This window comes from Neovison vison, chromosome 6 (genome assembly GCF_020171115.1).
Source record: "Neovison vison isolate M4711 chromosome 6, ASM_NN_V1, whole genome shotgun sequence".
In the NCBI taxonomy this organism is placed as follows: domain Eukaryota; kingdom Metazoa; phylum Chordata; class Mammalia; order Carnivora; family Mustelidae; genus Neogale; species Neogale vison.
This window is the reverse complement of record NC_058096.1, coordinates 206,004,794-206,027,237: the sequence shown is the minus strand read 5'-3', so window position 1 is coordinate 206,027,237 and position 22,444 is coordinate 206,004,794. Positions and strand designations below refer to the sequence as shown.

Sequence of the window (22,444 nt, the reverse complement as noted above, 5' to 3'; positions counted from 1 at the left end):
TTTGTCTTGGGGACGCCTGGGTGGCTCAGTTGGTTAAGCGGCTGCCTTTGGCTCAGGTCATGATCCCAGCGTCCTGGGATCGAGTCCCACATCGGGCTCCTTGCTTGGCGGGGAGCCTGCTTCTCCCTCTGCCTCTGCCTGCCATTCTGTCTGCCTGTGCTTGCTCTCGCTTCTCTCTCTATGACAAATAAATAAATAAATAAATAATCTTAAAAAAAAAAACTTTAAAAAAAATTAAAAAATAAAAAAATGTTTGTCTTGTTTCTGAATCCCTTTATTTCTGCTTTTTTGTTTTGTAGATACAAGTCTAACTCTGCTCAGCTGCTCGTCGAGGCTCGAGTTCAGCCTAGTCCCTCAAAACATGTGAGTGTCTCCCACTTGAGCAAGGCTTCTCCTGACACACATGGCTCTTGCTGTGGCTTATGGTGTTAGTGAGAATCATCTTGCTTTGTTTGTAGTACAACATGCTTGAGATTTTTGTTCCAGTGTAGGCCTAAATCTTCCATTTCCATTTTAAAGAGTTTCCTCATGGATGAAGAATAAATCATTGCCAGTCCTGGGGCCTTCTCCAGCCTCACCTTCCTCTTTACACTTACACACAGCCTGTACTCCAGTCCTGCTGGCCTACCCTGTCCCCATCTTTGCTGTGGGAATGGAACTTATCTTTAAAGACCCACTTCTCAAAAAGCCTGTGATCTCTTCTCTCCAAACACCTCTAGTCATGTCTTGAAATCTTTACCTGCATGATATAGCGATTCACTCATCTTTCTCAGCTCCCCTCCCAGACTGTGTGCTTTATGGTTAGGAACCATATCTTACAATGAATGCATAGCAATGTCCTTTGTATTTAGGAGTTTGACAAACATTTGTCACGTGAGTAAAGGCCATGTCGAAAGCGCTCTTTAGGAGGGAGAATCAGGGTTCAAACTAGCACACAACTTCTGTAGCTCTTAGGAGAAAATTTCCAGAAGCATTTTGGATAAACATGAGAATACAGCCTTTTTCCTCCAGTTGCTTTTTGTATTCCCAGTGAACTAACCAGAACCTAATGTAAACCTATAGTGGACTTCTCCATCAGTTTGTGGCTTGGGCCAGGGGTCCCGCACTGTCTTTGCTGGTTCATGTAGCACGGCATGGATTCCGGAGTTCAAGCTTTGCAGTTATTTGCCCACATCCTGTAAGGTTTCTTTCCTAGTAGGAGCCTTCCTCATCCCTCTAAGTTAATTGTATGTGATATCTTGCAGTGTGTTAAGGATGAGTTGTGAGTTGTAAAAACCATGAAGCTTTGTGTTGCGGGCATATCTGTGTGGGAAAAGCACTGTCTTTGACAAGTAAACCTGCTGTTTGGGTTTGTTAGAAGCTTCACATGCTCAACTCAGTCTTTGAGAACCTCTGTAGTGGGAGCTTTGTGCACCTAATGGTGCGGTTTGTAAAAGAAACCCAGTGGCCTCTGAAAGCAGAAGTTGGATTGAATGACCTTTAAAGACCTTGGCAATTTGGAAATCCAGAGTTTTTCAGCCTGACGTTAAAAACTACTGTAAGTTCTCCTTTCAGCCTTCCTCTGCCTCTCTGAATCCTAGTGACTATACAAGCCCAGCTCATGTGCCACCTCCTTCAGGAAACCTTCCTGACCTGTGCTTTCTGTTCAGAACTTTTGGGACCCACAGAGCCCACACACTGCAGTTGAGTTCTGACCCGTGTTGCAGGGTCAGGCTCGCCTCCCATGCACCTAGCTGCGTCAGGCGCCCCTGTGGCCTCCCAGGATCTGAAGGCTCCTCTTCACTCAGTCGACTCTGTTTCTCCCCAGGTTCCCACGGCCCACCCCCCTCACCACTGCGCAGTGTGTATGCAGTTTGTGCGCAAGGAAAACCTACTTTCTCTGGCCTGTCAGCACCAGTTTTGCCGTAGCTGCTGGGAGCAACACTGCTCAGTACTTGTCAAGGACGGCGTGGGTGTGGGTGAGTCTGCTGCAGAATTTGTAAAAAGGCTGCCGGGAAGTATTTATCTTCCGCTTTACCCTTGCAGGTCCTCAGATCCGCTGCATGTTTTCTTCTGAGCCTGATAAGGGTTTTTACTGTCAGAACCATTAGTTTCTAAAAATATCAGGCTGCACAGTGGCACAATTTTCCCTAGTCCTGAGGATTGAGAGGATTAAGGCTATTATTTGGGCATATGTGTGAATGTTGGTGTGAGTGCAAGGTGAACTTTTTAGAGAACTCTCCTTTAAGCTGCCTACCACATCTTGATGCCCCAAGTGGGAGCCATAACTCAGAAACCCTCAGAGAATCCTGCTATTTAGGTAGCATAACACAAATCAGGTTTGGCGACTGGTTATGGGAGTGGTTTTTTGTACTATGACTTTGATGGCATAAGAACTCAATTAGCATCCCCCTAACGGTATCTGCAGAATCTCATTGTGTTGGGTGGTGGTCACTTGCACGTAATATTAAATATCACAAAACGAAATTGTTAGTCAAGAACCATATAGGATTTTTAAAGATTAACCTCTGCATTCCATGGGGGTCTTGAACTCACATCCCCAGGATCAGGAGTCGCCTGCTCTACCAGCTGAGCTAGACAGATACCCCAAGAACCATAAAGGATTTTTTTAGATGATACTGCTTTTTTAGTGGTGCTGTTTGTGATATATATGGAATTTGAGATAAATTTTAGTTGTGTCACTGCAAATACATTAATTTGTCTCTTTTTTTTTTTTTTAAGATTATTTATTTATTTATTTATTTGGCAGGTCGCAAGTAGGCAGAGAGGCAGGCAGAAAGAGGGGGGGAAGTAGGCTCCCTGCTGAGTAGAGGGCCCGATGCGGGGCTCAATCCCAGGACCCTGAGACCATGACCTAAGCCAAAGGCAGAGGCTTAACCCACTGAGCCACCCAGGCGCCCCCCTCTCTCTCTTTTTAGAATAAATTCTGTGTCTTCAAGGATTTCCTATATAGAATCTGAATTTGTTGGGTGAAGGGTGAACTCAGTGGGGAAATACGTTACCATCGTGTCTTTCGCAGTGCAGTTATCCGTCATGTTGTTTTTGTTCAACAGGAGTCTCTTGCATGGCTCAGGACTGTCCACTCCGAACACCAGAGGACTTTGTGTTTCCATTGCTGCCCAATGAAGAATTGAGAGACAAATACAGGCGCTACCTCTTTAGGGACTACGTGGAGGTATGACCCGCCCCTGTCTTTGCACATCTGTCTTCCTGGGCCTACCTTGCATCTCATGCTCACCGCAGTCACTTTGTAGAGGAGGCTGCCATTCGGTGCTCCAATGTGAAGAAAGAGCTCCGTGGTTGTTACAAAGTAGAGAAACCACTAGAGTGGTAGTGAGGAGCACAGGACCCGGAGTCAGGTTGACAGTGATGTGAATCCCAGGTCTGTTAGTCCTCACTGTGTAGCCTTCCACCCTTGATTTGACCCCAAGTCTTGGTTTTCTCTGGTAGAATGGTCAGGCCTACTCCCCTTCCACACAGTTGCTTAAACAAACTGTTGTATGTCAGGGGATGAACATGAGTCAGGGCTGTCTCAGGAGCTGCTGTTGCATTTGGTTCACTGGGTGATGATAAAGCACAGGGAAGGGATATTGGTTCTTTTTTAAAGATTTATTTATTTATTTATTTGACAGACAGAGATCACAAGTAGGCAGACAGGCGGGGGGGGGGGCGGGGTGGGAAGCAGGCTCCCCACTGAGCAGAGAGCCCGATGTGGGGCTCCATCCCAGGACCCTGGGATCGTGACCCAAGCTGAAGGCAGAGGCTTTAACCCACTGAGCCACCCAGGCCCCCTGAAGGGGTATTGCTTCTTGTGCACTTTGAAAACTTGTTCGGGATTCCAGCATGGTCAGTTTGGGATTCCCTTCCCTCCACTGGGCTCTGGCTCGGCTTGCAGCCTCAGTGCAGCATAGTTCTCATCGTTTTTGCTGCTTGTGCCTGAGCTGACAAGATTGACTGACAGGCCGGGTCTTCTCGTGCATGGGCTCGGGATAAACAATGCCGTGTGCCCTTTGCTATTTGCCGCCTTTGGTACATGCGTGAGGGTCATTGAGCCTCTCAGAGCTTTTGTTTTTGTTTTTAGGTAAAATTGATGTGTAACATTATATTGGTTTCAGGGATACAACATAATAACTCAGTATTTGTATATGCTACAAAGTGATCACCAAAGTAAATCTAGTTCCCTCTAACCATATAATTGAACCCCTTCACCCATTTCACACACCCTATTCCCCCTTCCTCTTCTGTTCTCTGTATCTTTGAGTTTTGTTATTTTTTTTTTTTTTTAGATTCTGTATAGAAGTGAAATCATACTGTGGTTGTCTTTCTCCGTCTTACATCACTTAGGAATAATACTTTCAGATGCACAGCTCACTAGGCTATGTTCCTTTCCAGACGTTGGTGCCTGTGCACTTTCATCTCACAGACACAGTTTTATATGATAATCTAGCTTTAGATCATTCTAGTGAGTTGCTGCCTAGTTTTAGCTAAATATTCATATGTCTTCAGTATCTGCCTAATGCTGTTCTTTGTGACATGCTTCCTGAATTCCTGTAGCCCCTTGATAGAAGTCATCGACTGGAAGGACAGAAGGTGTTTGCGCTCTCAGGGAAGTCTGATGTGGAAGCAGTGACTAGGGGATGTCCTCATTGTTTCTCCTTGGTGTGTTCACAGAGTCATTACCAGCTCCAGCTGTGCCCTGGTGCAGACTGCCCCATGGTTATTCGGGTACAGGAGCCTAGAGCTCGCCGAGTACAGTGCAATCGGTGCAACGAGGTGTTCTGGTAAGAGTGAGTGCGGGCACTGAGCATCCCTGGGCTTCTGCCTTGTCCTCCGAAGCACAACTGCCATTGCTGTGGGTGAGGGTGGGGCTGAGAAAGACAGGGTCTGTGAGCCTAACCAGCAGCTCTGCTCCAAGTGGGCCAGGTATATACCCAGCATCTCATGTTCCACAGGATGTTTGATCATGCTCAGTCCAGAAACAAGAGTGGCATAGATTCTCAGAAAATATGCTATGGTTTTTATTATGAGACTCATGGCACCGAGATGTGTCTGTGTGGGTTTGTATGTGCCTGCACAGATAATCGTGTGTTACTGTGTTTGAAAGCTACAACCTTCAGGGTTTGACTCTTTCTCCATCTTGGCCTTTGTAGGCTGATTTTATAACACTATAATTCATAAAGGTAGTTTATGTCTGGGGTTTACTCCATTCAGTAGGTGGAGGTATAGCTAAAGTGTACTGAAGACTTACCTTGGGAAAGACATTATTCTGATCACTTTACATACATTGTCACAACTGTGTACAATTGGTACTGTTGCCCTTATGTTATAGGGTGGAAATGGAGATGCAAGGCAATGGCAGAGCCATAACTTAGGTCCGTATCTATGTCTGTCTCTAATCATGCCTCCCTAAGATGATTCATGGTGGGGCTTCAGAGAAACTATGTGGAAAATTGGTGTGTGTGCATGTGTTCTTGCCTTTCAAAACATTGTTGAGGGGCTCGGGGGCTCACCAAAGATGAAGAACCACTAACATAAGCATTCCTTGGTGGGTCAGTCAGTTAAGTGTCTAACTTTTGATTTCATCTGTTGTCTTGACGTCAGGGTCATGAGTTCAAGCCCCCATGTTGGGATCCATGCTAGGCATGGAGCTTACCTTAAAACAAAACACAAACCACTAATGTAGTTGCTCTCCATCCTTTGTATCACACTTTATTATTATTATTTATTTATTTATTTATTTATTAAGATTTTATTTATTTGACAGAGAGAAATCACAAGTAGGCAGAGAGGCAGGCAGAGAGAAAGGGGAGAAAGCAGGTTCCCTGCGGAGCAGAGAACCCGACGCGGGGCTCCATCCCAGAACCCTGGGATCATGACCTGAGCCGAAGGCAGAGGCTTTAACCCACTGAGCCACCCAGGCGCCCCTATTATTATTTTTTAAAGATTTTATTTATTCGAAAGAGACAGCACATGTGGAGGAAGAGGGAGGAGCAGTCTTTCCACTGAATAGAGAGCCTTACATGGGGCTCGATCCCAGGACCCTGAGATTATGACCTGAGCCAAAGACACCCCCGTGTCCCACATTATAAACTTCTTTCCCTGGGGCATGGGTTAGACAGTTTGCCTTCATGCATTTACTGTCCAGACATTGTGTTAGCTTGGACAAAAGGGAAATTAAAAACATGGAAACCTAGCCAGGCAAGTGTTGGAGTGTTTTCTTTTCGGATTTTTTTTTTTAAAGATTTTATTTATTAGTCAGAGAGTGAACACAGGCAGACAGATTGGCAGGCAGAGGCAGAGGGAGAAGCAGGCTCGCTGCTAAGCAAGGAGCCCAATGTGGGACTCGATCCCAGGACGCTGGGATCATGACCTGAGCTGAAGGCAGCCGCTTAACCAACTGAGCCACCCAGGCGTCCCTTCTTTTCGGATTTTAAGTTTCAGGCATTGTCAGGGGCATCATGGCCCTGCTGACTGAACAGGTTCTGTCGTGTGTATATCTTGTGCACATCTGACTGGGAGCTGAGTTAGGGCTCCCAAAAAAGTTGATCTTGGTTCTGCCTTGGATCCCAACTTAGTTATCCATCTCAAAGAACCTCGCCATGCCCTTTGAGAAGCTGAACTCTGAATTTCACATCCTTTAAGGGAGAATTGACACCGCACAGCTTATTTAAGACAGAAGCATTTTATTGAGGTTTATTAAGAGTATGACTTAGAAGTGCTTAGATTGAAGAGAAATTCATACAATATTTCAGTATAGTTCTAGGTAAGTAAGGATCTCAGAGGCCTTGAAAAATGACGTGACTTCTTTGAGAAACTCTAACTCAGGATCTGTTGGCTTGGATAGAAGGAAAATGGAAAACATGGGACCCTGACCTAACAATTATTTGAATGTTTTTCTTTTCTGGTTTTAAGTTTCAAGTGTCGTCAGATGTATCACGCCCCCACAGACTGCGCCACAATCCGGAAATGGCTCACGAAGTGTGCAGACGACTCTGAAACAGCCAACTACATTAGTGCTCACACTAAAGACGTAAGGACTGTATCTTACCTGTCATGGATCTGCCCTCCTTAATGCTGCCTAGGGCCTCGCCCAGGAGGCTGGACATTTGAGAGCAGCACACCCAGGGACCCGGGGCCCTTGCTGGAGGCTGCAAACCCTTGCCCAGACTTGGCAGAGTTTGCAGTGGACTATCATAGTATGTGTTGGGTGCATTTCTTTTAATAAAATGCTGAACTACCTGGAAAAGTTTGACCCATGGGGTGACTAATTAGAAAAACCTGGGTTTTTTGAGTGCCTCTGGGCTTTAACAGCCCTGGAAGAGAGGTGGTTGATCACAACATGTAGTAAAGAGCAAGGCTCTGCTGCAGGCCCAGGCATGCCCTGTTCTCACTCTGAAATTTCCCATGGGAAAACATGGCGGTCAGCCCCTCAAGCCCTGGGTGACTCAGCACCTACCCTGAGCTGGTCATGTGCTGAGTTGCTGCACTCACAGCACAGCCGTGACCATGACCTCATTAACAGTCTGCTTCGTGGCCATGGGAGAGCAGAGCATCACGCTGGTCTCTGCATTGCTGTCTAGGTTGGGGCATCTCTCAGTGAGAGCAAGTGAGTGTTAGTGGCTGCTCCGATGGCCTCTTGCGGGAGCAGGCGTTCAGGCAAGCCAACCAGGACTTGGTCCAGGGGGCAGTGCTTGTGTTGCTTTGGCATTCTTCCCAAGCAGGCAGCTTTGTGCTGACTTAGCTGTGCTTAATCTGAGCAGCCTCGTGGCAGAGACAGATGGTGGAAGACTTAGTGGGGCTCAGCCGGTGCTTGGAGTGTTTCAGAGCCAAACGTGCTGACCTCATTTCCTTGAATTGCTGTTCCAGCCTCAGCGACCCGCCACATTTAAGTGAGATGCTCCTCCCCAGAAGGGCTCGCACGATGAGCTACTGGGCACGGGTGCCAGGAGCTTTGTGTAATTTGTCTTAGAACCAGCCTGGTGGTGTGTGAGCCTAACGGCGCCCTTCTGTCTCCTCAGTGTCCCAAGTGCAACATCTGTATTGAGAAGAACGGAGGCTGCAACCACATGGTGAGCAGAAGCCCGTACCCTTTGCATATGTGCCGTGGAGCCTTTGGTCAGCGTTCCCTTAACATGTTCTCTTCTGTTTCCCTCTGACAGCAATGCTCCAAGTGTAAACACGGTGAGTTCCAGGTGTGGTGCACGAGGCCCAGGGGCACAGTCTGCGTTTCTTGTGCTGGGCCTCCACGGCTTGTTTAGTGAGTGCTTTTGTAGTGAAGTGACGAAGGGCGGCCGCAGTCACTTACAGTACCCAGCCCAAAGCAGCTCTTGGTCTTTTATCTCTCTCTTCTGGTGCTCTTACAATCTCACTGCCATCTTGCTGACACAGATAGAAGTCACAGTTGGCATGACTCTTAGACCTTCATGATCCTCAGTCGTCCGAGAAGATTTAGTGTGCTCTTTTTATTTTTGCCAAGGCAGGTAAGTAATGGGGGCTGATCTGTGCTACCTTACAGATAACCTTTCAGAACAGGCTGTTTTATTGGCGGGAGTCACAGAAGAGTTTTCCTTTGAGGTTTTACAAAGTTTCTACAAGGGCTTTTGATACAGCTTTTCAGATCGCCTTCATCAGGAGTAGGTTATTACCTGGAACCTGTTGGCTTTGCTTTCCTTCCTGTCAGATGCAGTAAAGAAATTTGTTCAAGTAGAAAGTATGTACAAACAGGTCTCCTACATCGCAGCTACAGTGCTGAACAGAAGGCCCTGAGGGTTTCTCTTTGTAAGGATTCACCTAATGGTATTCCTCTGTTTTCCCAAGAGCCCACCATAATCCGAATGGACATGACAAGGAATTAGAAGGGAACAGTGACAGTGAAGTATAGCATGAAGTCAGGCTGTGGGTAGTGGCATATTTCCTCAGTGGTATCCCACTCTGTGTTTGAGTGAGAGGGGCGTGTATCATCCACTTAGGACAGTGCATAAGACATGCATATGGTTTAAAGAGAAATGGCAAGTGAACACCCCGGTACGCATCATACTCCTAATACCCAGGAAGTCCCCTGAGTATCCCTCCCCACAGTCTTCCCATCCCTCACCACCCAGAGTTAGCCGCCATCCCTTGCATTCCTGTATAGTTTGACCACCTCTACAGGTAACCCTAAGCAGTGCAGTAGTGTTTAAGACAGGAGCAAGCAGCAAGATTAAGGGGATCGCAGTATTGCTGCTGTTTGGTGAAGGTTCCCAGGAGAATGAACTCTGGGTCTCTGAGTTTGGCTTTAGCCTCCCCAGATTTTATATAAGAGGTCCTTTGGAGAAGTCAGTGAACCATCTTGAATCCTGGAAAACAGGGTTTACCGTAACCCTGTCAGGGTCTTTGTCAGAGATAGGGTATACATCAGACAGGCTAGAGATCTGGCCATCAGCGGAACTGTGGTTGGCCACCTGCCATTAGACCACAGTAAATGTCGGATGTTTGGTGGATCTTTTTTCTTTTTTTTTTAATTCTAATATTTGGTGGGCTTTTGTTTTTTTTTATAATTTTTTTTATTTTTGGTGGATCTTTATTTTTACCTCTTGGTTTCCTCAGTGTAGAAGCAGACTCATAATTCTGAGTAGGAACTATTGGGTAGCTGTTGGTTTTATAGAAGTGTTCTTTTTTTAAGAAATGACAAAATAGGTGAAAGCCTTTATTCCTAATTTTTGTACAAAATCTTCTTAGGACAGGCTTCGTGAGGGTGGGAGGTAGTCAGGCAAACCTGTGTTCCGGATGGCCAGATGGGCCTCACTGGACAAGTTTCTGCTTCTCTCGGTGGCACTGACACAGCACACCAGTGGTCTTGTACAGTCAGCACCCTCCTGTGTTGGGTTAAGAAGGTACAAAGCTTATGTGCTGGGCGCCTGTGTGGCTCAGTGGGTTAAGCCGCTGCCTTTGGCTCAGGTCATGATCTCAGGGTCCTGGGATCGAGTTCCGCATCAGGCTCTCTGCTCGGCAGGGAGCCTGCTTCCTCTCTCTCTGTGCCTGCCTCTCTGCCTACTTGTGATCTCTATCTGTCAAATAAATAAATAAAATCTTTAAAAAAAAAAAAAAGTTATGTGCTTATGGAACAGCGAGTATCTGTTGGCTGTTGTACCTAGTGGCAAGGAAGGGCTATAGGGACAGTGTTATGTGTCAAAGAGGAGAGGTGCACATTCCTCCTGGAAACAGGCACCCATAGGAAGCGGGTAACAACCCCCACACCTCTACCCTTTCCCAGGATCTGTCTGTTTCACCGCTTTGCTGTTGGAGGAATGTCGGCTTACCTTGTGGGTGTAAATACCTCATTTTCTATTCTTTGCAGACTTCTGCTGGATGTGTCTAGGAGATTGGAAGACCCATGGCAGCGAGTATTATGAGTGCAGTCGGTACAAGGAGAACCCCGACATTGTCAACCAGAGCCAGCAGGCCCAGGCCAGGGAGGCCCTCAAGAAGTACTTGTTCTACTTTGAGAGGGTAGGCGTCTTCTCTGGAAACTGCCCCTCGTGAGTGGGCTTTTTCCCACTGGCGTGCTGAGGGAGAACTCCCAGGGACTGGTGTGCGGTATGTGCACACAGAAGTCAGGGAGAGGAGCTCCTGTAGTGGGCCTGAGTGGTGCTTCCATAAATGTGGCTTTTGGGCTCCACAGGGCAGCCATGACCAATAGCGCTCTTTGAATCATGGGTTGAAGGACAATGAGGGGAACATCAGGTAGTCTTTTACATCTGGTACAATCTTAATCAGATTTAGAGGGCACTTCCTCCTAGGAAGACCCTTCAGAAGCCCACAGAGTATGGCGCATTTGCTTTCTAAGCACAGTAGACCAGTGTGCTGCTTTGTTTCGTCCTCAGGGCTGAAGACCTGTTGCCCTAGATGGTAGAGTGATCTGAATGGTAGGCGCTGCTTAGGACAGGGTCAGTATATGGTCTGAGGAAGTCCCCTTCCTGGAGCACCTGAGCGGCTTGGTCGCAGTCGACTAGTGATTTCGGCTCAGATTATGAGATCAGCTGACATTGGGCTCTGCACCTAGCAGGGTGTCTGCTTCTCTCCGTCTCCCTCTGCCCCTCCACCCTGCCCTGGGGGCGTGCTCTCTACCCTCTCTCCCAAATAAATAAATTGTTAAAAAGAAGAAAAAGTCCTCGTCCTGCCCTCTCAAGGACACACAGTCCCCATAAGTTAGATGAAGCTGTGGCCATGCTGTGCCAACCAAAGTGTCTGTTCTGAACTTCCGTCTGGACTTGCGCACCTTTCTCTGTGCCCTGTAGTGGGAAAACCACAACAAGAGCTTGCAGCTGGAGGCACAGACCTATCAGCGGATTCATGAGAAGATTCAGGAGAGAGTCATGAATAATCTGGGGACGTGGATCGACTGGCAGTACCTACAGAATGCTGCCAAGCTCTTGGCCAAGGTCTGTACCCCCTCCCTCCTCTGATCCCTGGCCCAGCACCTGGCCCTGTCAGGCCCAGACATCTGAGGATGGGAGGGTGGGAAACAGTTTTGGGGGCAGGGGAGCCCAGCATTTCCTATCACTTTGTATGCTTCTGCTTCTGGGCCCACAGTTCCCTGGGCTGTGCCCACTGAGGACCCAGCCTGCTGCTGGCTGCCGGGGGATTTCCAAGAAGAGTTAAACTACCTCAGCCACAGGGAGGGAAGTGCAGGGGAAACTAGAGCCCTTCTTCTTTTGTTCTATCCACGGTCACTCGAAGAAACTAAGAGATTATCTTTGGACAAGTGTTGAGATAGATGTGTGGACTCTGATGTCCGACTCGAGGGAAGAGCCATTGAGGCAGCTGCTGGTGATAAATCACAGTTGGAAAAAGGAACCGTGTGTTCTGTGACCATTTCTGTTTCAGCTTTTCCCATGTTGTCCCCCAGTTCATCCTTGATTGGCTTGGTGTCATTTCTTTCAAGCCTGTACCTATAGAGCCAGGCTCACTTGCGTGGTAGGGTAGGAGTCATGAAAGCCACCAGGGACGCGTGCGGGTTGGGTCACACGTGCACGCGCCTTCTCTCTTCTGTTCCAGTGCCGGTACACCCTGCAGTACACTTACCCGTATGCCTACTACATGGAATCTGGACCCAGGAAGAAGCTGGTAAGGCCAAGCAGTCCTGTGCTGTGCCCTTGAGCTTCAGAGATACCCTTGTCTACCCGTACTTTCCAGGAGAGTGGGGACCAGACCCGGGTTGTTGGGAGGGCAAAACTGTCAGTTTTAAAAGGTAGCTCTCCGGGACGCCTGGGTGGCTCAGTTGGTTAAGCAGCTGCCTTCGGCTCAGGTCATGATCCCAGCGTCCTGGGATCGAGTCCCACATCGGGCTCCTTGCTTGGCAGGGAGCCTGCTTCTCCCTCTGCCTCTGCCTGCCACTCTGTCTGCCTGTGCTTGCTCTCGCTTCTCTCTCTATGACAAATAAATTAAAAAAAAAAAAAGGTAGCTCTCCTAGGGCGCCTGGGTGACTCTTAGTTTTGGCTCAGGTTATGATCTCAGGGCGGTGAGGTTGAGCCCCGCTCCACGCTCAGCACGGCACCTGCTTAAGATTCGCTCTTTCACCCCTGTGTGCATATGTGCTCGCTCACTCTCTCTCTTTCTCAAAAAAAATTCAGTTCTCCTTTAGACTTCTCTAAAATAGACTTTAGGCCCTGGCATTTTGTGTAGTATCAAAGCAGATACACCAAAGCTCCTGAATGGCCGTAGTTACAGGACACTCTGTGGCCACGTGGGAGGCTGGCATCCATGCTTTAGGAGGACGCCCAGCTCGCACGTTCCTAATTTATAGTGGGCTTTTTTACATCTTTGTTTAATTCTCTATCTTAGATATGGGTCATGTCCCCTGATGATAAAGTAGTTCGCATGTATTGTTTAAATGTTGGAAAACAGAAAAACATTTGCATCATCCGTAATCCCACCAAAAAGACATGGCCACTGTTAGCGTTTTTCAGCCTTTTAAAATTATTTCTACACTTACTGTTAATTATATACCTGCCATTTTGTTGTTATGACCATTTATTATTGCCGCTGTCCTTATTTACCAGGCTACTAAATACCATTTTTAAACTGTGCATAAATGTTTCATCACATGGCCGTCCCATCAGGTCGGGCGTTCGTTGTTGCTGTTTTTCATTACTGTAAGATGTTGAGGAACACTTCGTGTATAAATGTACAGCGGATGTACAATTACCAAGTCGAATGGTTTGAATATTTTTAAGACTTGATTTCCGGAAGGGCTGGAAAAAGGAAGTACTCCGACCATGTCTGTGAATATCCATTTTGACTTGTTTTTGCAGCATCTGTTGCCTGTATGTGGGGAATACTGTCTTCAGTGGCTTAACTTTTTCCCCTCTCTTTCGGGCTGGAGGGTGAGTGTGGCCTTGCCACCTGGCTGCGCTCTTCAGGTAGCTTTTTGACTGGATTCTGGCTCTGGCGATAGGAGCTAGCCCTGCTCTCTGAGGACCGGCTCAGGGCTGTCTGTAGCTCATACGAGCCTCAGGTACTGCGTCTGCCCCTCCATCTGCAGGCCCTGGCCCGGCTGCAGCCCCTCTCCTTTTGACCCTCCTGCTCTGCCCATACAGTTTGAATACCAACAGGCTCAGCTGGAGGCTGAGATCGAGAACCTGTCGTGGAAGGTGGAGCGCGCAGACAGCTATGACAGAGGGGTAAGTGTCTCCTTCCTTCTTGGTGCCTCTGTTGCAGGTCTGGGAGGACCGGCTTGTTAGCAGGCGACAGGGTTGTCAGCATGTGGACCGGAAGCTCTGTAGGGAAGGGTGGGAAGGGCAGTGCCTTTGTGCCCTCGAAGCCCCTGACATGGTGGGTGTGGCTTTGGCTGGTCCGTGCACTCGGGACTGGGCGGTGCAAGCACCATCTTGCTTCCCTGGTGCAGGACTTAGAGAACCAGATGCACATAGCAGAGCAGCGGAGGAGAACCCTGCTGAAGGACTTCCATGACACCTAGACTGGGACACGGACGCGCAGGAGTGAGGACGATGTGGCTGCGAGGCCTCCCGGCTGCCGAACTGCATGCTGCAGGCTCTGCCTTTCACCACCTCAGGCAACAGCCCGGGCCCCACTCCTAACAGACACTGGCCACACACAGTCCATTTCTGTTTTCTTCTCATCTTTTCGCTTTTTGTTTCTACCAGGGTAGAGGCCATGTTGAATTGGCCTCTTTTCAGGACTTTTAATTCCCCCTGGATGGTTGTTGGGAGGGAGGGAAAGTTTTTTCTGAATGATTATTAATAGTATTAGATCATTACAACTTATGTAATTTTCAAAGGTTGTATAATTATACAAAAAAAAAAAAAAGACAAACCATAGAATTACACAGAACCCTTTTTAAAAATAAATCGGCATTGGAGTGTTTTACCCTCTAGCTATTTTACTTAGAATGTAACATGCTGCCTGCCCACCCTGCCTCAGAATGTCTCCAGCAAGAGGGCCCCAGGGTGGTCTCTGTTTTCCAGATTCTCCTGTGTTTGGCCACAGCTGGTGTCTCAAGGGAAAAGCGTGGGTGGCAGACGGTGGGGAGTTGAGTTGGCCTGTGTAACGGGCATGGAGCGCAGGGAATCACATCATGCCTTCTGCCCGGTCCTTGGGGACCCTTTGTGGGCGGGTGTACCTGCCTTACCCTGCAGTGAGGAGATAATACAGAAAGGGGCCTTGTCACAGGGTGTCGTCATCTCCGATGGCGCTGTGTGTCTGTGGGCTCATCTTTCTTCCAGGTTTCTTTGGGTCTGGTCACTGAGGCCAGAGACCATAACGGTATAGGTGGGGACATGAGTTCAGCAGTGTTTCCTCTTGTCTCCTAAAGATCGAGATCTACTTTTAAAAGCAATTATTCCCCAAAATAAGTTCATTTTACCTTGGTCCTTTCTTTTGTGCCAGTGTTCCAGTGATATAACTAACCAGGTTCACACACGGCTGTGCATACCTGACGCTGTGCTGCTACACTGTCTCTGGTGCACTTCAGGGTCAGAGTTAAGGATGGCCCACACAAGGGCACAGGTCTTCCGGACTCAGGGGCCTTGTTTGCACAAGTGCTTTTCATGTTATCAGGAGTTTGTTCTCCTCCTCCAGAGTGGCTGCTCAGAGGTCTGGAAGTCTGAGGCCAGGAGGGTCCTGGATTTGTGGTCCCAGCTACTATGCTGGAAGGGCTGGCCAGGGGAGAGGGCCAGCTTCTGCACAGTTGAGTACAAAGGAACAGGTGGTTGGTGTGGTGTCCTGCCTGTCCTGAACCTGGTTCTGTGAGCCTTCTAAATGTTACATCTGTGATACCTGGAGTTTTTGTGGCTTGGTTCATTGCCCCCACTCTGAGGCGGGCAGAGCTGTCTGTACTCGACAGGGCCTCCTTCACCTCCTGGAAGAGTTGCTTGGGAGGTCTGTGAATATTCCAGAGGAAGTCCTTTGATACTCAGACATTCTCACCTCAGTCAGCAGTTTCCCAGGGACCATGTTAGCTGTAAACTGAATCACTCTTGAAGACAGAGGGCAGCTATAATTCTTGGGATCATGGGATACACGGCTGGCTGCAGGCTCCTTGTCTCCCCTCCAGTCCCAACCAGGCTTTGTCTCTTCCTGTCATCCTCAAGGGAGGGACTGTGGGGTGGAGTGGGAGAACAAGTTAGGAGTGCAGCACATGAGCCCAGAATTGAATGGCGGGGAGCTCACTGAAGGAGGAGCGGGCCTGCTACAGGACCTGGGGCTGGGTGTCTCTGCTGCCTACTCCGTCAGGTCCTTCCTGTGTCACCGCCATGCAGAGGCGTTGCAGCTCTGTGCCTTATGTCACACCCTGGGCATCCTGGGCAGTTCTCGGCCTGCACAGCTACCACATGGTACCCTGGTACCCAGACTGTAGCCTGCAGCCCCTGACTTGTGGAGAGCTTCCGTTTGTGCCCCCAGGGGCTGTCCTTGGCCAACATCATCAGGAAGATGGGAAAGGTCAGGCAGAATTGTTCTGCCCTACAAAAGATAGAAGATAAAGGAAGGCACAGTGTTTTCATGAATTTACTATAATATCTTTGTTTTCTTCAAAGAAAAAGTTGAGGCAACGTCATCTGCTCAATGTTGAGTGGTTTATTCAAAATAAAGTTTCTGATTATAAAATTGTGTAGAGTCTTCCTTCCAAGGATCCAGGTAACCTCCTGAACCAACACCCCAGGGGATTCTGGCCAATGTGCACCAATTGAGGGCCTTCCTGCTGATCAGCTCCCTCCTCTAGAGAGCTGTGAAGGTCCCGGGGGCCTCTGTTCTGCCTTCCTGCTGTGTCTGGCTTTCTGAGGAGAGGGTATCTACGGAGGGAAGTTGAATATCCTGCCCGTTTTTACTTTCCTCTCCCTCCCTGGGTTGCAGGCCATACCATTCCCCCCACAAAGAGATCCTGAGATTGCGGCCGAGTACTAGTGGGAATGCCCCACAGCTCCTGCAGAGGCCCCGAGTCCCTCATTCAGAACCCCCCTGAGTCCCTCCAAAGCAGACATGGAAGCTTAGGGTTATACAGTATGGGGGTGGGGGAGCTTCACAGGGACTCTGGAGTTACAAAGCTAGAACTCTGGGGACGCCTGGGTGGCTCAGTTGGTTGGACGACTGCCTTCAGCTCAGGGCGTGATCCTGGAGTCCCGGGATCGAGTCCCACATCGGGCTCCCAGCTCCATGGGGAGTCTGCTTCGCTCTCTGACCTTCTCCTCGCTCATGCTCTCTCTCACTGTCTCTCTCTCTCTCAAATAAATAAATAAAATCTTTAAAAAAAACAAAACAAAACAAAAAAAAACAAAGCTAGAACTCTGGACAGAAACCCAAGTGTGTGGAGTTTAATCCCAAGGGTTGAGGACAGGAAGTGGAGTTTGGGTTCTGAATTGAGGGGGTCCCCACTTTTGGCAAGAGTGGCAGCAACTTTAGCCATAGTTCAGAGGTTAAGGCTCCAAAGCTGTGTTCAGCATGCACGGGACAGGCAAGGCCAGAGAGGCCCTAGACACTGCTTGTCAACTCCACAGCTTCTCATCCCTGGCCTTCCGGTGTGCTGAGCCCCATGCATGGCCCCTGGGCATACCATTGTGTGCAAAAGATCCACAGGCTCTAGCCTCTCAGAGCCTCCAGAGCATGGGGCACAGAGATGGAATTCATCACTAGTGAACATCCCAGGACTAAAGGGCTACTGTTGTAGATCAGTGGGCGGGGTACCATGGCCTTGGCACTATACCCTTGGGGATCTTAAAAATGAACGAGAGGGCACCTGGGTGGCTCAGTCGGTTAAGTGTCTGCCTTTGGCTCAGGTCATGATCCCAGTGTCCTGGGATCCCGTCCTGCAATGGGCTCTCTGCTTAGTGGGGAACCTGCTTCCCCCTCTCCCTTGGCCTGCTGTTCCCCATGGTGTGTGGTCTCTCTCTTTCCAATAAGTGAAACCTTTAAAAAATATATTTAAGGGGCGCCTGGGTGGCTCAGTGGGTTAGAGCCTCTGCCTTCAGCTTGGGTCATGATCCCAGGGTCCTGTGCTAGAGCCCTGCATCGGGCTCTCTGCTCAGCAGGGGGCCTGCTTCATCTCTCTGCCTCTGCCCGCTTGAGATCTCTGTCTGTCAAATGAATAAAATCTTTTAAAAAATACTTAAAAATGAACAAGAGAAGGTAGCATATTCTAGTAAAGTCTAGAGGAGGGATTTTCCATGTTGTATCAGGTACAGCAATCAGAGCACTGTCCCGGTACTGGGCCCTGTTTTGGTTACTGAGGACAGCTATTGATTGGTTTCTGTCCCCACAAGACAATCACACTAATAGTGCCTAAGCCTGTACCCACTTAGTCCTCCCTCACAGCAGCCCCGTGAGGTAGGTGCTGTCACAGTGCACATCACTGAGCCGTTCAAAATACGAAGTAATTTGCGCAACGTTACCACTGCTGGTAAAACAAAAAGTGTTTGCTGTTAGAAACTGGAAATAAGGGGCGCCTGGGTGGCTCAGTGAGTTAAGCCTCTGCCTTCAGCTCAGGTCATGATCCCAGAGTCCTGGGATCGAGCCCCACATCGGGCTCTCTGCTCACCGGGGAGCCTGGTTCCCCCTCTATCACTGCCTGCTGCTCTTCCTACTTGTGATCTCTCTCTCTCTCTGTCGAATAAATAAATTAAATTAAAAGAAAAAGAAAATGGAAATAAGGGGCACTTGGGTGGCTCAGTGGGTTAAAGCCTCTGCCTTTGGCTTTGGTCATGATCCCAGGGTCCTGGGATAGAGCCCCACATCAGGCTCTATGCTCAGCAGGGGGCCTGCCCCCCCACACCCGCGCTTCTCTGCTTACTTGTGATCTCTCTCTGTCAAATAAATAAATCTTAAAAAACAAAACAAAACAAAAAAACTGGAAATAAGGGGCGCCTGGGTGGCTTAGTCAGTTAAGCATCTACCTTCAGCTCAGGTTGTGATCCCAGGATCCTTGGGTGGAGTCCTGCATTGAGCTGCTTGCTCAGCCTGCTTCCCCCCCCTCTCTGCTTTTCCCTCTGCCTGCTGCCCCCGCCCCCTGCTTGTTCTCTCACTCTTGCTGTCTCAAAATCTTTTTAAAAAACCTGCAAATATGGGGCGCCTGGGTGGCTCAGTGGGATAAGCCTCTGCCTTTGGCTCAGGTCATGATCTCAGGATCCTGGGATGAGCCACGCTTTGGGCTCTCTGCTCAGCGGGGAGCCTGCTTCCCCCGCTCTCTCTGCCTGCCTCTCTGCCTACTTGTGATATCTCTCTCTCTCTCTCTCTCTGTCAAGTAAATAAATAAAATATTTTTTTAAAAACCCTGGAAATAAGTCCCAATTTTTTTAAATTTTTTTTTAAGATTTTATTTATTTATTTGACAGAGAAATATTACAAGTAGGCAGAGAGGCAGGCAGAGAGAGAGAGGAGGAAGCAGGCTCCCTGCCAAGCAGAGAGCCCGATGTGGAACTTGATACCAGGACCCTGAGATCATGACCCGAGCCAAAGGCAGCGGCTTAACCCACTGAGCCACCCAGGCGCCCCAAGTCCCAATTTTTTAAAAATAAATTTTACTTATTTGACAGCATAATCAGGCAGGGTAGCAGGGGGAGGGAGAAGCGGGCTCCCCACTGAGCAAGGAGCCCGATGTGGGGCTCTATCCCAGGACCCCGGGATCATGACCTGAGTCAAAGGCAGATGCTTAACGATTTAGCCACCCAGTCGCCCCCATTAGTGCAGTTTTGGTAATAGAGGCTAGAACACAGCACAAGGCCCAGATGTGACTGCATTATCAATTAAGGTGGGACTTCGACTCCCCCTTCCCCCGCCCTGTGAGGTGAGGCAGCCTGAGGGTGAAAAGCTCTATGGCTCTTACTTAAAAAAAAAAAAATGATAATTTAAAAAAATAATTTTTTAAGATTTTATTTTATTTTACAGAGATCACAAGTAGGCAGAGAGGCAGGCAGAGAGAGAGGGGGAAGCAGACTCCCCGCCAAGCAGAGAGCCCCATGAAGGGCTCTGGGGACCCTGGGATCATGACCTGAGCTGAAGGCAGAGGCTTTAACCCACTGAGCCACCCAGGCACCCCAAAATAATAAATTTTAAAATGTGGTGCCTGGCTGGCTCAGTTGGTAGAGTATGGGACTCTTGACCTCAGTCATGCGTTCAAGCCCCACTTTGGGTGTGGAGCCTATTTAAAAAAGAGAAACATTATGGCCCTTAGGCAGCAAAAAGGCCACAGGTTTTAAAAGGCCAAGTTCCAGTTTATGATGTGGTTGTGAGATTCCCACAACTAACAGCAGGTGGAGCAGAACTAGACAGCATTCCACACCCCCTCCCGCGTGCCCCAGCAGGCTTGCCTTCTGTTGTCTGGTGATGAGTGAGAGAAGGAGGGGTGCGTGGCAGTGGGGATTAGTCACCTGGGTACAGGAGATGGGAATGTGAGAGAAAGGGGTTTAGAAAAATAAGGAACATGAGGATTTGTGGTGATATAATTATAGGGTTTTTTTTTTTAAGATTTTATTTATTTAGGGGTGCCTGGGTGGCTCAGCGGATTAAAGCCGCTGCCTTCAGCTCGGGTCGTGGTCCCAGGGTCCTGGGATCGAGCCCCACATAGGGCTCTCTGCTCAGCGGGGAACCTGCTTCCTCCTCTCTCTCTCTCTCTGCCTGCCTCGCTGCCTACTTGTGATCTCTGTCTGTCAAATAAATAAGTAAATTCTTAAATTTATTTGACAGACAGAGATCACAAGTAGGCAGCGAGGCAGGCAGAGAAAGGAGGAAGCAGGCTCTCCTCAGAGCAGAGAGCCCGATGTGGGGCTCTATCCTAAGACCCTGGGATCATGACCCGAGCCGAAGGCAGAAGCTTTAACTCACTGAGCCACCCAGGTGCCCCTAGTGTTTTGTTTTGTTTTGTTTTTAAAGACTTTTATTTATTTGACAGAGACATAGCGAGAGAGGGAACACAAGCAGGAGGAGTGAAAGAGGAAGAAGCAGGCTTCCCGCTGAGCAGGGAGCCTGATGCAGGGCTGGATCCTAGGACCCTGGGATCATGACCTGACCCGAAGGCAGATGCTTAACGACTGAGCCACCCAGTCGCTCCTAATGATAGACATTAAAAGGCTAAAGAGGGGGGCATCTGGGTGGCTCAGTGGCTCAGTGGGTTAAACCCTCTGCTTTTGGCTCTGGTCGTGATCCCAGGGTCCTGGGATTGAGCCCCACATCGGGCTCTCTGCTCTGCAGGGAGCCTGCTTCCCCCTCTCTCTTTGCCTGCCTCTCTGCCTACTTGTGATCTCTGTCTGTCAAATAAATAAATACAATCTTTAAAAAAAAAAAAAAAGGGCTAAAAAGGAAATGGTCTCAACATTCATTCATGGGTGCCAGAAACCATGACATCCTTGGTAAAACTGTGACTTGGTTGGTGTTTTTCCCATTAAAGTATTTAGGAGAGGGCACCTGGGTGGCTCAGTCAGTTAAGTGTCTGCCTTCAGCTCAGGTCAAGATCCCAGGGTCCTGGGATCAAGCCCCACATCAGGCTCTCTGCTCAGTGGGGTGCCTGGTTCTTCCTCTTCCCTTGCTGCTCCACCCTGTTCATGCTCTCTCTGTGTCAAATCTTTTAAGAAAATGAAAAAAAAAAAGAATTTAGGAGATTAAAAAAGAAGAAGAATAGGGGAAAAAATTAGGAGAACAATATGATTTGGGGGAAATGTACTTGCTTTGGTTGTGCTGTGTACTTGGATGTTGAGAGACTTCGGACCTAACCAGAGTGGCTTAAAGACAAGCTGCAGGAAAGCTGGACACTGCTGAGTTGGTAATAGGACTTTTTTCCATTTGAATCCAAAACATTTCTTCTGTGGCCATTCGATGTATGTATGAATGTATGTATGTATATATGTATGTGCTTCAGAATTCATTTCAGGGAGCAGGGGCTTCAGAATTCATTTCAGAATTCACTTCCATGCACAGGGAGTCCAAGCTCACCTGGTTACCTGCTCGTGTGGCTTCCCACTCGATCTGAAGCAGAATACTGGACAGCTGGTGCCGGTCGGTCAACATCCCGACTTCCGCTGAACCCTAACGAGTCCCATTATCACCTCCCCCTCTTCCTCCCCACTAGACATGTCCAGAATGTCTCCTTTGTTTGGGCAGTGTTTCTCTGTAGTATCCCAAGGAGATTGAAAAGATGGTCACTGAGGGTGGCTGGATGAGTGGGTGCACCCACTTGCTCGGGCACTGGTGAAATCCGCCCCTGTGTGTAGAATCTCCAAGAGAAGGAGATGGGCCTGCCTTTGGAGCCCCTGGCCTGCTCTGGGGAGACCAGAAAATGCAGACTCCACTTCTCTGGAAGAAAATGGGCTGGAGAAAGGGCTGTTAACAGGGTAAAGGGAAAACCACTAGTGAGACCGACTCAGCGGTGTGGCTCTTGTCTGCCTGTCCACAGGAAGGGGTTGGCTTCTGCCCTGGGGCCCATGCATCACTGCCTGAGGATAACGCAGCCCTAGTACAGCAGGGAGCATGAAAATGCCCAGGCTTTGGCACTGGGCCGCTGGTATGTCCTCCCTCCTCCATAGCTGGTGACAGTTTGAGTTTCCTTTCCTCTGAGGCGACTACAGTCACACCACCCTGAATGCGCTCAGTCTTGTCCACGTATCCTCTGAGGCAATGGTGTCTCAATTTATAGCAAAGTCCCCCTTTCACAGAAAAGTGCTTTTCTCTCTCTTTCCCTGTGCCAACTTTGAGGCAAGAAACGTTTTTGAGTTTCGCAGGTTGTTAGGGCTTTGAGCTTCCTGGTGCCAGGGCTCCTCCAGGAAGCCCTCTCTGACCACTCCAGACTGGATCCCACGGTCTATGCACGTATGCGACCTTGGACATCAGGCCGCTCCTTCCTAAGGCCTGACTCCTATAGGCCTCCCTGTGAGGTCGCAGAGCGGAACTCCAAGGCATTCTTGGCAGTCTAAGCTGGCGAGCGACAGTGCCGAAAGCTGCGGGTCCTACAGGATCACATGCGCAG

At 48.9% G+C, this 22,444-nt stretch overlaps 1 protein-coding gene across 2 annotated transcripts in view; it reads left to right on the top strand.

The window, feature by feature from the left end:
• Positions 1 to 16,104, top strand: part of ARIH2 (ariadne RBR E3 ubiquitin protein ligase 2) — a 53,070-nt gene extending 36,966 nt beyond the window's left edge. For both annotated transcript variants that reach the window (XM_044253607.1, XM_044253608.1), the window contains 12 exons: positions 300 to 363; positions 1,808 to 1,958; positions 3,054 to 3,175; positions 4,672 to 4,781; positions 6,913 to 7,030; positions 8,019 to 8,069; positions 8,160 to 8,181; positions 10,337 to 10,488; positions 11,277 to 11,420; positions 12,037 to 12,105; positions 13,578 to 13,661; positions 13,886 to 16,104. In XM_044253607.1, coding sequence (XP_044109542.1) covers positions 300 to 363; positions 1,808 to 1,958; positions 3,054 to 3,175; positions 4,672 to 4,781; positions 6,913 to 7,030; positions 8,019 to 8,069; positions 8,160 to 8,181; positions 10,337 to 10,488; positions 11,277 to 11,420; positions 12,037 to 12,105; positions 13,578 to 13,661; positions 13,886 to 13,957 — 1,159 coding nt within the window. In that variant the 3' untranslated portion in view covers positions 13,958 to 16,104. The remainder of the gene's footprint in view (positions 1 to 299; positions 364 to 1,807; positions 1,959 to 3,053; positions 3,176 to 4,671; positions 4,782 to 6,912; positions 7,031 to 8,018; positions 8,070 to 8,159; positions 8,182 to 10,336; positions 10,489 to 11,276; positions 11,421 to 12,036; positions 12,106 to 13,577; positions 13,662 to 13,885) is intronic.
• The last annotated feature ends 6,340 nt before the right edge of the window (positions 16,105 to 22,444 follow it).